Here is a 13,980-nt window from a genome sequence, read left to right as displayed (position 1 = left end):
GATTACCTTATTAAGCTCGAGACATGTAAATTACTTTTTTACCTGTTTATATTATTACGCGACATATATACACTATAAACCTTTCTATACTATATATATCTATATGAAAGGTGATAGACCAATACAAAAAATACAGGTGAGGTATTTCACTTTCAACGACTCCATTTCCCCGAGGCGAATAGTTTTGACAGTTGGGCGGTACCGATACGTCGATCCGGGTACCTGTCGGAAAGTGACGACAACACCCGAACAGTATTCGTGTCCAACGCATGAGCTACCTTCAATATAAACGGGAACTCAGTGAAGAGGTACGCGAGTGCCCTCCGTCATCGATGAGTGATCACCACTGCACGCATCAACGACAAGGTTTGTAAACTCCGACATTATTTTGTTATGATATTGAGTAGTCTCTCACACTCTATGTCAACTCTCGTTCGTTTATCAAGCGTGTCAAATCGACTGCATTTACTCTACTATATAAAACTTGGTGACGGATTAGCGACGACATTTTCTTTTTCATTCTATAGGTATACAAAGAAGTTGTTATAGGTTCATAGATGTATATACACTGTATATGGGTCAGGGCGACGTTGTTATAGGTTCATAGATGTATATACACTGTATATGGGTCAGGGCGACGTTAGACGTAGCGATGTAATGCTGATGTTTTCTAGGATAGTATACATGTATATACCTTCAGGATTAAACATGATTATTTTCACCTATGTGTCGGTGTAAGTTCTTATATAGCCTGTAATGTATTTATGTTAATATCACGTGGTACTCCGCTAGACTTTTTCTTACTTTATTCTTATGTAAAATACCTGTGTATACACACTTCCATAAATATGTTTTAATGTCTTATTTTCCCTGTTTGACTACTTGTTTATAACATGTAGTACTCCACTCTTTTATTTTTCTTGGCGATCAAAATATATGTGTGTCTATTTTCATAGTATTACTTTCTTCGCGTCCATGATCACAGTATTTTTTGTTGTTTTCAAACTTTTAACTTATATACATGTAACCTAGTAACATGTTTACAGTGATGTGAAATTTCGATTTGTATAACTTTGTTCAAGATTGTTAGTATGTATAAATTATCTAAAACTGTAATACCGTGGCGTCATGTCATAAGACGACACATATAGAAAGAGTTTGATGAATATACGTGATCGGGTGGACCCTTTACTGCTGATTTCTGCCGTACATTTATCCAGAAATGGATTTATTTGCGATTTATATACAAGCCAATGATAATCTATCTATAATATAGTTTAATTATAATTTTTACACTGTAAACTCACCTGTGGCGTTGTACAAATCAACATAAATATCCCTACCCAATCTGATTGGCCATCTATAGGTCATTAGCGCATAACTCCGTGCCTTATTTTGAAACTCTCTTGTCATGAACAAAACATTTAAAGTATCTTAATACCCTACCCGGAGCGGAAATCGCTGTATAAATGTGTAGGGCACAAAAGGCAAGGCCATAGAAAGAAAGACTCCTTCACAGAATGGTGTGTTAAGCCGAATTCCTATACACTTTCTGATGACTATAGAACTAAGCTAAGCATTGTTCTCGGAACACGGCAGCGCCAATTGAAACTACAAAAATAAAAAAAAAATAAAAATTTTGTTTTGAGAAGACTTGTCAGAAACGGGTAGTTTACAGGCAAATTCATATAGAAATGTCCCGTGTGTCATTTGTGTAGAAGTTTTGTGTGAGGAATGTATGTGCTTTAAATATAGAATCGGACATTTGAAATCAGAACCTTATATATGTGGCGTGTTGGAGGAAATATGAGGTACATTGTAGGTAAACATCTTTCGTGATTATAGAGCCCAGGGTCACGTAACAAGGTTGCTTGTTAGCCCAGACCCTGAATAGAACAGGATTTGGCAAGAACTGGTTCCATTTTCTACTTGTTTACAGACTATAATTAATCCTCAAACTTAATTTGCCCGCGGCCGGTGAACATTTGCTAATGATCCTTTGAAAGGGTTTTAATTCAAGAGAAGCACATTGTCAAGAACACCTTAAACGGGTCATTTGGACAACAGGTGTTTGTGTGTGTAACAACTTAAATGGGAGCTGCACCCATGTGTATATGTAAAGTAAGAAGGATACGTTAACGTAGAGCAGTTCTTCCAACATCTATTGTCACAATAACAATGGTGAAAGACGATAACCCTGTGTTGTCCTCGGAAGCCAGTATTTATACAAGTATTTAGTGAGCAACAAAAATATAGGAAAAACAGGTTACTTAGTCATTTTTACTCGAGAATCTGCTATTTGAGTAATTTTCATATGCGAAATCTGTTTTTGTTGACAGTCTGTGTTTAGATGTTAATCGGAAACAATGCTTCGAATGTCTGGGCCGATCGAATCGGTGAAATTTGTAAAAACAAAATTGCCTTAAAGCAAAAGAAGCACCTACATGTAGGACAAGTTGACAAGCTGCCGTCAACAGCGTGAATGGACGGCCTTGGCATGTAGAGCTGCCATACCTCCATAGGCATTCCCTACTCTAGCTACCTGTACGCAGGTGATTTCCAGGTGTTCTGTGTAAGTTTATACTCAAGTTTCAATATTTACACCCAGCTCCCCTGTCCCCTACCTGTACAGGACCCGTATGACGCTCACCTGCGAGATAAGAACGATTCCCTGTTACTCAAAATTTTGGTTAGAGACAGGGATGTAGTTTTTATGACTTAGATATAGGTAAATTCAGTGGTTTCAGCGATAGATTTAGTCAGGCTAGGAATGTCGTTACACCACTGTCACAAATAGCATAGGAGTGACGATGCATTTTAATGGCGGGAAAGACACGGTCGACCAATCAGCACTCGAGGAGAACTTTAAATATGCATGACTGTAAAAATAGACACTGTCATTACTAGAACAAGCTTCTTCAGAACTTGATACACATGTCTGTGTGGGCCTGTGTCACCAGCGTGATTTTACCTCGTGTCCATGCCCTGAGTCCCCACATACAACAGGTTTGTATGGTTCTGGGCCATTGGACTTTAAGTTGACGGCCTCCATCTCGGAACTCCGTTTACGGCTGACTGGTTTGGTACGTATAACCACTTCACGCTTACCTGCTTCGGTCTCTACACTAGGTCTATGTAAAATGTCACCTGGATACGCTTGCCTAATGCATCTACATCCGTTTGTCATAGACAAGTAGCAGTAATGCAACTTCCCAACATTTAGTGACATCCTTTTAATTCCCACAGGTTTTTATAGGCGTAGTTATGTGACTTCAAGTCGTGATTGTAATTCCAATGTCCGCTGGTTTCAGATCCTTACACCAGTTCGGGGAGGGATATATAAAGCCGTGGTGTGCTCTGATTCCGTTGAAGGAAACTTAACAAACTTCACACGTGTGCTGTCAACGGCTTCAAGGTGGCTGAGGAGGCAGGAGACACCCCGGCCCAAGTCCTCATCCTGGCAGGGCCGGAGGAAGCAGTCATACCCAACATGCCACAGCTGACGACCAGCGAGGAATCGCAGACCCTGACTGTTACACCTGGAAAACTCGCTAAAGGTATGTTATTCTAAATGTTTACACCAACTCTGTCTTCTCTGCCACGGTGAGTGCTTCCCCAGTGAAGCAGGCCGGAGCCAGGGATCAGCTGGTTTGTTTATATACGTGGCCACTCAGCTGGCAAAAGTTTAAGTGTTCAACGTTTTTATTCAAACTAAAAATCGATTGCATAGTAAATACAGACGCACGCCGTACCAAGTGATCGTAACACATCCATATAAACACAATAACTTAAATATAACATACATTTTTATGTTTTCTCATGTTGACTTGGGGGCGTACTTGAGAGCGAGCCTTAACTTACTTCAAATACAAAGTACAACATGTGTGTAAAGATTTCATGAAAATGTCGCACTGCCTAATGTGATAATAATTACCATAAATACCTTGTCATAAACGTAATGAATAGCTTAGTAATTTTCATCACGTGTTACACGAATATATCGTACGTATATGATATACAGTGGTATGACTTACTATATATAATTACTAGGTAAAGTAGTGTCGGACATTATAGCATTTTTGTCACTTGAGATAGACCACGTGCTACCATCGCCACCGATATGTTATATAACAAAATAGCCTTGTGGTGGTCAGGGTTTTATAGAAGATTATGTACTGTCAATGACAATGGGCCCCTAGACAGCCTGTTATTGAGTCCCAGAAGAAATGGTTTTGTTAGCCCTACCATTCACACACCGCTATTCATGATAATATTTGCATTTCCTCTAGCCCAGGGGACAAGTGGCCTACTTTTAAGACGTCTATAAACTCACAACAAAGTTCTGTATTTTTAATCGATTATTTTCCCCTGGCTATTATTGTTGATGAATGGGATTTATAATGAGAACCAAATGAAACCTCTCCCAATACCATCATTGATAACGGAAATAATTCGGCATAAGCTGAACACCCACATCCCAATTCCATGTCAGTTTCGAATCTGGAAGATTTCAATGGATTGACCCTTTTAACAATAAAAGGTGTCACCAACCACAGACTGATGAGCAATGCCCTCTGTAACCGAGAATCAGCCCGAGTTGCTTCTGACGATACCCTAGAATATAGAACGCTATATTATAAATGATCCAGAGAAATTCTATGGTGACCATAGGTAATTTCCTCTTAAGAAGTAAAACCACCTTGTATTACTAAAACGGATATCACAGTGGAAAGTGCCATCAATTTCATACCCTGATTCTTACTTTACTTTTAAGGACTCTGCCTATTCCCATAACAGGTCATAAACAACAATATACAACTGGTGATAATTGGCTATCTAGTTAACAATAGACATCCCTCTGGCGAATGCCACTGTCATAGGACTATCACTAGACTTAATCACTTACACAATCACCATCAGCAAAACTGGCCGAAGAATATACAATGCTAGATAATTTTCAAATCTTGTTTTAGGTTCCTGACACGACCAGCTTTTACTGTGTCATCATAAATTAGTTTATGATGAATATTTTGATCACGTGTTCTTCTAGGAAATATGTTGAAAGAATCCATTGTAAACAAATTGTAATGGACAGAACCAATTTTATCTCATTCCAAGCTTACCTAAATCCAAGTTTGTGTCAATCCAGTCTTACCTGAAACCAGACTTAACTTAAACCTCAATAAACCTTATCTTAATGAAATTCTATAAAACCTACCTTAACCAAAGTTTACCTCAAGCTAATCTGAGCAAAATTTCCCACCTAAACCCAAGCTAACATAAACACAACCTAATTTAATCTTGTAAACTCATCACAACCGGTTACCCAAGCTGATAACAACAAAATTTATCTTACCTCAAATCTATATCACAAATATTGCAAAACATCCAAGCTTTTCTCATCAAAACTAGCATAAACTCAAGCTTACCTCAATAGAATTTTCCTGAAGTCTAGGTAAAATCAACAAAATCACATAAACCTATTTTTTTCGTACCCTACAAAGCAAAACTTCTCTAAACCAGAGGTTCTTCAACACAAGCTGAATATATCTGGTTTTAAATCTGAACTGAACGAAAAAACTTTCCTCGTCCCAAGCTTATTTCAAAACTTTCCTTAGGCCAAGTTGAACTCCACCAAAGTATTATCAGCTAAAATTTGTATTAACCAAACTTTCTTCAGACCAAAATGAATTAAAAACTCTCCCCAGTCCAAGCTAAACTCAAGAAAAACTTTCACCAGCCAAAGCTGAACTCAACCAAACTTTCCCAAGCCCAAGCTAAACTCAGCAAAACTTTTCTCAGCCCAAGCTTAGCTCAACAAAACTTTCCCATGCCGAAGCTTAGCTCAACAAAACTTTCCCTAGCCCAAGCTTCACTTGACTAAACTTTTCCCAGCCCAAGCTTAACTCAACAAAACTTTCCCATGCCGAAGCTTAGCTCAACAAAACTTTCCCTAGCCCAAGCTAAATTCAACAAAACTTTCTCTAGCCCAAGCTTAACTTATCAAACCATTTCCTAGCCCAAGCTAAACTCAACAAAACTTTCCCTAGCCCAAGCTTCACTTGACTAAACTTTTCCCAGCCCAAGCTTAACTCAACAAAACTTTCCCATGCCGAAGCTTAGCTCAACAAAACTTTCCCTACCCCAAGCTAAACTCAACAAAACTTTCCCTACCCCAAGCTTAACTCAACTTAACTTTTCCCAGCCCAAGCTGAACTCAACAAAATTCCTTAGCCCAAGCTAAACTCAACAAAACTTTCCAGCCCAAGCTAAACTCAACAAACTTTCTTAGCCCAAGCTAATTTTTTCCCAGCCCAAGCTAAACTTAACAAACTTTTCCAGCCCAAGCTAAACTCAACAAAACTTTCCTTAGCCCAAGCTAAACTAACAAAACTTTCCTCCCCAAAGCTAAACTCAACAAAACTTTCTTAGCCCAAGCTAAACTCAACAAAACTTTCCTTAGCCCAAGCTAAACTTAACAAACTTTTTCCCAGCCCAAGCTAAACTTAACAAAACATTCCCCAGTTCAAACTAAACTCAACAAATCTTTCCTTGGACAAATTGTTTTACACAGTGTACTTCTATGTGACTTTACTTCGGGTTATGCTTTAGTGTAAAATGAGCTGTGTTGTATATTGTACTTGTTGTAATACTAGCGTGTGTAGTATGGTTTATATTTGGTTATTGTTAGCTAGGGTTACGTTGTACAGTGCACTTGAATATGATGCTTAAATGTATATGTAATTTGCGAATTTTGTTAGTGTTATTTTAATGAACTAATTCACAGGACAAATATAATGATAAAGTGTGATAAAGTAATGGAATAAAAGGACTTTCTGAAATTAACCGATTCAATTAATGTTATTTCTTAGTAATTAAAACAATTTGTTCATACCCTTCCTTGAAAGTTAGGTTGATGATATGTTTTAATACAAGGGCAAATAATAATACTGACGTAGAATAATAAGATAATTCGACCTCTCAAACAAAATATATAAATTTAGAAAACAAATTACACCTGGGTGCACCAGAAATGCCAATAAAACCGTGCAAAATTTGATCTTTCATAAAGAAATTTGGTTGTGTGACCAAGCAAAACCCTTAACAAAAATGAAATTTGGTTGGCAAGCTAAACAAAAACCTTTTGCCCAAAGCTCCTTTCCCAACAAAACTTAACAAAACTTAGAAGCTAAGATTAACAAACCTTTTCACCAGCCAAGCTAAACTTAACCCTTTCCCCTAAGTTCAAACTAAACTCAACAAATCTTTCCTTGGACCAAGTTGTTTTACACAGTGTACTTCTATGTGACTTTACTTCGGGTTATGCTTTAGTGTAAAATGAGCTGTGTTGTATATTGTACTTGTTGTAATACTAGCGTGTGTAGTATGGGTTATATTTGGTTATTGTTAGGTAGGGTTACGTTGTACAGTGCACTTGAATATGATGCTTAAATGTATATGTAATTTGCGAATTTTGTTAGTTTTAATGAACTAATTCACAGGACAAATATAATGATAAAGTGTGATAAAGTAATGGAATAAAAGGACTTTCTGAAATTAACCGATTCAATTAATGTTATTTCTTAGTAATTAAAACAATTTGTTCATGCCATTCCTTGAAAGTTAGGTTGATGATATGTTTTAATACAAGGGCAAATAATAATACTGACGTAGAATAATAAGATAATTCGACCACTCAAACAAAATATATAAACTTAGAAAACAAATTACACCTGGGTGCACCAGAAATGCCAATAAAACTGTGCAAAATTTGATTTTCAAATGAAATTTGGTTGGCGACAAAGGAGCCAGAACGTCGTTACAGATGCACAGAACCTGTCTGACATCAGTTCACTAAACTCAGTCAGAACATGATAGTGACGGTAAATGTTTCATCCAGTCTTCATCAAACTTACTTTTCAAGAATTGCTCTGTAGTTTCAAGGTTTCCTCAAGGTTTCGTAGACAACACAAAATTAAAGAAAGGCATGCAAATATATAGGACCAGGTCCAAGTTTCATCAATATTCCTTAAGGATTTCCATAACTTAAAATTCTCTATAGAAAAGCATAACCGAAGTTAACGAAAGTTTCTTAAGATTTCCCCCTTAACTTTTGAAATGCTTTTCTGTGGAGATTTTGAAGTTATGAAAGTTCTTAAAGTTAAGAAAGTTGATGAAACTGTGTCGAGCTGGGACGTTGTGATGTTGCTGTCCAACAATGGGAAGTTAGAAGCTTTATATTACTTTGTGTCGATTTGAAAAGTATGAGATGTATTAGAAGCAATTTCAATATTTCATTAGAAGTTTTAAAGTTTTGTTGATGGTAGGAAGTAATTCTAGCCACTTTACCCACTGTCCCAGATTTTATCTACATGCAAACCTTGACACATCCCTATGATTTAGCGTTAAACAATGCAAAGCAGATATGTCTATAGCATACCTGAGTACCTTTACATGGTTGGGATGTCAGGTATAGCAATTGGGTCAGGGTCTGATCTGATTCCAAGCCAGCTGATTCCTCGTCATAACAATATTTACATGGCCATGCTCCATGTCGTCTGGTCCAGGGACGATACGTCAGCTCCAGGTGACTACATCTCACCGCGCTCATTAGCTACCGTTATAGGGTTCGCTACACCAGTACTACTACAGTTACACACATTTGTAAAGTAGTAAACATTGGACTATTAGGTGTAGGTAGTTCATAATACCCTTAGACAACGAACGAAATCCTTAATCCTTTTCAACCTGGTTTTGAAACGTCAAACGGCAACCTTCTTTCGTGAATTGCAATTCAAACTGTTTTTAAAGTCTTGAAATTGTTTCATTAAGGGGATAGGAAACTGCAGGAGTTTGCATATTTGAAACTTTCTTTCAGTTTTCTTCGTTTGTTAATGGCTTTACCTTGCCCAATATGTTTTTGTATATTTCATCAGGTTTCCAATACTTACCAATGCCAGACTTATTTACAGTTAACATGTATTGATTTATTGTCATGAGTTCTTCCAACAACTTTACCAACATATATTGTATTTTTATTACTGGATATTAGCAGAACATTGAAATTAGTTATGGTATTATGATTAGTGAAATATTTCTATGAATAATATCCAAAATTAACTAACAGTAGATTTATGCAGAAACAAGGGAAGAGGTTTAGACATTATAATTATGTAAAGAAACAAATTTCGCCGTGCCTCATGAATCAAGCTTAAAACGTTTATATAGTGCTTTGATGAACGAACTTAACATATCAAATACCAAGCGACTTTTGATGCCCTGTATAAAATCAAACTAGTTTTGTGACGAATGTTGACATCTGATTGGTGCTTTATCGAAAGCCAAGCGTCCTAAATATCAAACGTCAACATTGAGCTTGTTTTATATGGAAATGTCAACATCACATAATGGGGAAAACGTTTATGACGCTGTACCTTCGTGACGTCGAAATAAGCGGTCTGGCGTTCAGGAAATACTTGATGTAATACTAAACGCCAATACGCTTACCAGATTTCAAACGTGTACTAGATTTGAAGAGTTCGAATTGTTTGACTTGAATCGTGTGTATAAGAGATTAAAGTTTCCTATACGTATAACCCTTCTTAGATTTACATACCAAGGCGGTTTTGTTTGGTTAATTTGATGTTCCTGGTTGACAGAACTTGTGTTGTTATATCTACTTACATGTGCGGTAAAACTTTGTGATAGTCGAGAGAAATATCCCCGTACGCTTACTGTATATACTTCATTTGATCATTCATAGTATCACCAGGAATACCGACATCTCGCCGCTAACGTGTATCAGCCGATAAAATGCTTCCTTTTCTTGTATTATTTAATATAAATGTAATATAAAATAAATCATAAAGGAAAAGGATGTTTTCAAAATATTTCTTTTATAGTTTCATTGGCATCTCGAGGTTTTGCAGTATTATTGGCATCATTATCCTATCATGTACTGCAACAGCTTTTGTTCGAATATAGGAAAGTAATGACAGTTTTTTTTATCAAATTCCAGTAAATATTATAATAGTATTTTAAAGAAAGTTTGCGAAGTGCTGTGAATAGTCCTGAAAACCCCTACATTTTCCCATATATTTTTTGCTATTTATTATCTGAATGATCTCCTGTTTTTTGAGGAAGTCGTAATGTTATATACCTCTCCTCATGAACCATTCATCATATTTTGATCAAATTTACAAATGGATTGAATGAGGTTAGGCCAGAACACGTTCATCATTCATGACAAACTGAACCCACGTGGACTTTTATTAACATAGTTGTTTGATGCTTTAACTTTCATTTGTGTTATCCGTTTGATGGTAAACGGGTATCAAACCGTCCTTTTGATAAAAATTTAAATGAAAATTATTTCCATTATTTTTTTCCGCTGGAATACAAATTGATATTTTGATATCGCTATCATTGTACCTCTACACTCTTCTCAAACCCAAAGGTTCTCTAATTTTTAAACCATAAATAATTCAAGCAGTATTTGATGAAAATAATTTGTATGTGGGTTTCCTTGTCCGTTCGCGGCTTGGTTCCATATCAAGCACCTGTATGAGAAAGAGTCGTCTTTGTTGTGGCTGCGATAAGCGTTCAGAATTTTAATGAAATATTAATGGCGGTCTCTAATGTCGGAGAAATGCAGAGAATATTTTCCGCGCATTTGCATTTAAAATGAGATTTTATGTAGATACAAGTATGTAGGAAAGAAGAAGGGGGGAAGGTACCTTCTAATATAGTGTCTTGATATCCACTATTGTATATGTTAGGTAGATAATTGTCAATATATGTTGTGTACCTCTGTTTGATACAATAGGTTATTTGTTAACGTTAAGAAAAATAAGATGATATTAACACAGACCCATGGAAAACAGCTAAGAAGTCTACCATATGTTGTAGGTAAAACACAAAGCGATTTTATCTATTTTTTATTTACAAGTAAACCACAGTGTTGTTATTTCAGGAATGACACCCGGTATGTACTAATAGGAAATTTATATTATTCATTCCACCTCGGCTATAAAGGCTGCTTAGATGTTAAAGCCGAATTTATATGGTCATTTTGTAGCCTTTTTGTTCTTTCCCCTTTTTACATATCGTGGTATGCAACTTTATCCTATCACACGTGCGTGCCAAAGAGTATTTCACATACTTAATACAAAATATCTTCAAACCAGACAAAACCTACATAAACGAGTATTGTAATTGTAAAATGTAAAACTGACGATGAAAATACTTTTAATGTCTGTACTCCTCCGGAGATTCTTGACGAAACTGTGAAACTGTTGACAATTTTACGAGCTGGCCCTGCCATCAAAGCCAATGGTTATTGTTGTTGGTCCTGGGTACGGGGACACCCGGGGTCTATCGCTATACAGACACAGGTATCTCAGGGACAGGCCAGTCTCAGTGATGGATGATGCCAGGCTATGAAATGGAGACGAGTCTTATGTGTGTAGTTTTGTCAGCTGTTTCCAGTACGGCTCGAGTCAGCTTCCAAAAAGACCATCAGAAACTTGAAGACAGGTCAAATCTGTCTGTGTTCAGATCTATAGGCTGTGTGATATAAATTCACACCCTATCCTCAGAACCCAACAATCTACGTTACTATTCAACCTGTTACCGAGGTCGGGTTACCTAAATAATCTCGTATAACTATTCTACGTAAGAATTTAAAGTCCATATTAACATATTTTAAATTGGAAAGTAACTGATAACTTTAGCCACCCGCCGGAATTCAGCTGTGAACGTATTGTCGCTCGGGTAGAATTTCACAATGCAAAATTCAGGTTCCTCAGCCGTTTGTAAATTTCAATTGTTTACAATAACCTTTCGTTGAGGTTTTATAAACTTACCGGTAATTATGAAGCTTTAGATGTTTTTTTAAGCCATGTCATTACATTCAGTTTTGTAGCCTATCGGAGGCATTGCTCCTGATACTAAAACCCAAAGTCATGTTCTGTTCTCAACACCGATGCATTTTGATGAATTTAAATGTTGTATGTAAATCGTATGTAAATTATTTAGAAATGTGCTCTGATTGTGCTGGTGGATTATAGATATATCATTACTATTAGTAAGATATTCAGGAGTGACATGTGAATGGTATATCCTAATGTGCCCTAAAAGGGCATTAGATATACACATCTCTAAGAATGTTATTACTTAGGTTATAGCAGTTAGACTGTATTAGGTGGTCAAAACTGAATCAGCTTTGTCTAACAAAACATTACTTCAATTGGTAATATGTTTAGATGAGAAATCAAATTTTTATTGTAAATACCGCAACAGGAAACGCCAACTTTCTCACGAATGCTGTCACCAGATCATCAATTAAAATAACAACATAATGAAGATGATTTTGTCAATTGTCTATACGGTAAGCTTTAGTATTCGGATGACTGGGAGTTATTGTAAAAGAATATAAACTACACATCTAAGTAACAGTAAAATGTCGCATTATTTATGTTAGTTTTAAGAACTTTTTGGCTATACTGTTCATTCTCTAGAACTTTGAATATTGTTTTGCTGACGACCGAAAGTAAGTTATATGTGTTTGACAGGCAGATTTAATTTCACTTCTTTAAGTTAAGTCGAACACACTTTTCTTTGAAATTATTATGTCACAGTCAGTGTGATTAGCAATACTGTTTTGCTTCCAAGGTCACGAAGTAGCCTAAAACTCTTAAAAGAAGATTTGACAGAATTATCTTTCTGGTATTATATCATGGAATAAAATGGACAAGGACAAGAGTCTGTAATTGTTTCAAGATCTTAAAGTAAGATTTTTACAGGATTCTATATTTAAGTGAAAGGCTCGTTATAGTAGTCTAAAGTTAAAGCCTGAATAACATCGCTATTTAATATAAATGACTACAACAATGAGTTCTATTCCACTTTATGATGCCATTGAAATATATTGATGCATAATTTGTCGGGATACTATTTAATTGCAACATGACTAGTAAAAATTCCTCTGATCTTTCATGTTTATGGAAATGACAGAATGGCAAATAAAACATTTAAAAATTGCTAACATGTACTAGTCTTAATTAACACTAATAAAATAGAGATAGAGGATATACAGCGCATCACATGCTGGTTAAGTACGTTTGATATAGAACTTTAAAGAGCCAGTTTGAAAAGCCTTTTTATCTTTGTATATAGAACAAGCCTAGGTCACCCGATCTTAACTTTCCACGTAAAAGTAGCTTCTGAATTGCCACAAAACAATTTCTCCTGAAGAATTCATTATGAAATAGAATTGATTCTTGTTGGGCAGGGTGCTCCGTATCTAGGATGATTTAGCGATTTTATGGCTGAAGTTAATGCTAGATAATGAAATGGGAATACAACAAACATCACAAAAATGAAAGCTCCACTTAGTCTACATCAGCCACCTGTTGTTGGTGTTGTTGTCTCTTTGTTAGAGAAAACAAAAGGACTAGGCTGATCAATAAGCACCCGTCAAGTCAGCGTCCCGTGTAGGGCTGATACACACAGCCTTTCTCATTGACTCTAATGACTAATGTCAAAAGGTATATTACAGTCGGCATATACAATCGGTATATACATGACACCGCTAATAATAAAACGAATATCATTCTTTACAGGTATCGCTGTTCTATGCATATTTTATTGACGTTTGTGGACAGTGGTATTTGTAGTAAGCAGACATTGGTAGGAGCTTAAAAGCAATATATTTAATAACATGCAACTTGACACTATTATTATGCGGAATTGTAATATTCTCATATTTTAACTTTTAAATTTACGATTCGATTATAATTACTGTGATGGTCGGCTACGTAACCATTACTGGGATGTTTTGAGATGGGGATGACGTGTGAAATACTTGGGTATGGCATCTAGATTCGGGATACATCGACTGTAAGGACATTTATTGGTCCGAAATGTGTACACTATAGCGTCTTTTAACCAAAATGCTGTTCTTGTGAGAAGCTGTTTGTC

General features: G+C 36.3%; 1 protein-coding gene across 6 annotated transcripts in view; it reads left to right on the top strand.

Moving 5' to 3' along the window:
* Positions 1–215: 215 nt before the first annotated feature.
* The window catches only part of LOC138323307 (paired box protein Pax-5-like), a 69,495-nt gene continuing 55,730 nt past the window's right edge, over positions 216–13,980 (top strand). For 3 of the 6 annotated variants that reach the window (XM_069267825.1, XM_069267824.1, XM_069267823.1), the window contains exons 1-2: positions 216–366; positions 3,312–3,557. In XM_069267825.1, coding sequence (XP_069123926.1) covers positions 3,491–3,557 — 67 coding nt within the window. In that variant the 5' untranslated portion in view covers positions 216–366; positions 3,312–3,490. Of the gene's footprint in view, positions 367–2,644; positions 3,084–3,311; positions 3,558–13,980 lie in introns of those variants that run through there. The other 3 variants (XM_069267822.1, XM_069267818.1, XM_069267819.1) reach the window with 2 other exon arrangements.

This window comes from Argopecten irradians, chromosome 5, assembly GCF_041381155.1.
Source record: "Argopecten irradians isolate NY chromosome 5, Ai_NY, whole genome shotgun sequence".
NCBI lineage: Eukaryota > Metazoa > Mollusca > Bivalvia > Pectinida > Pectinidae > Argopecten > Argopecten irradians.
Note: the sequence above shows the minus strand (reverse complement) of the source record. Positions and strands in the feature narration are given on the sequence as shown.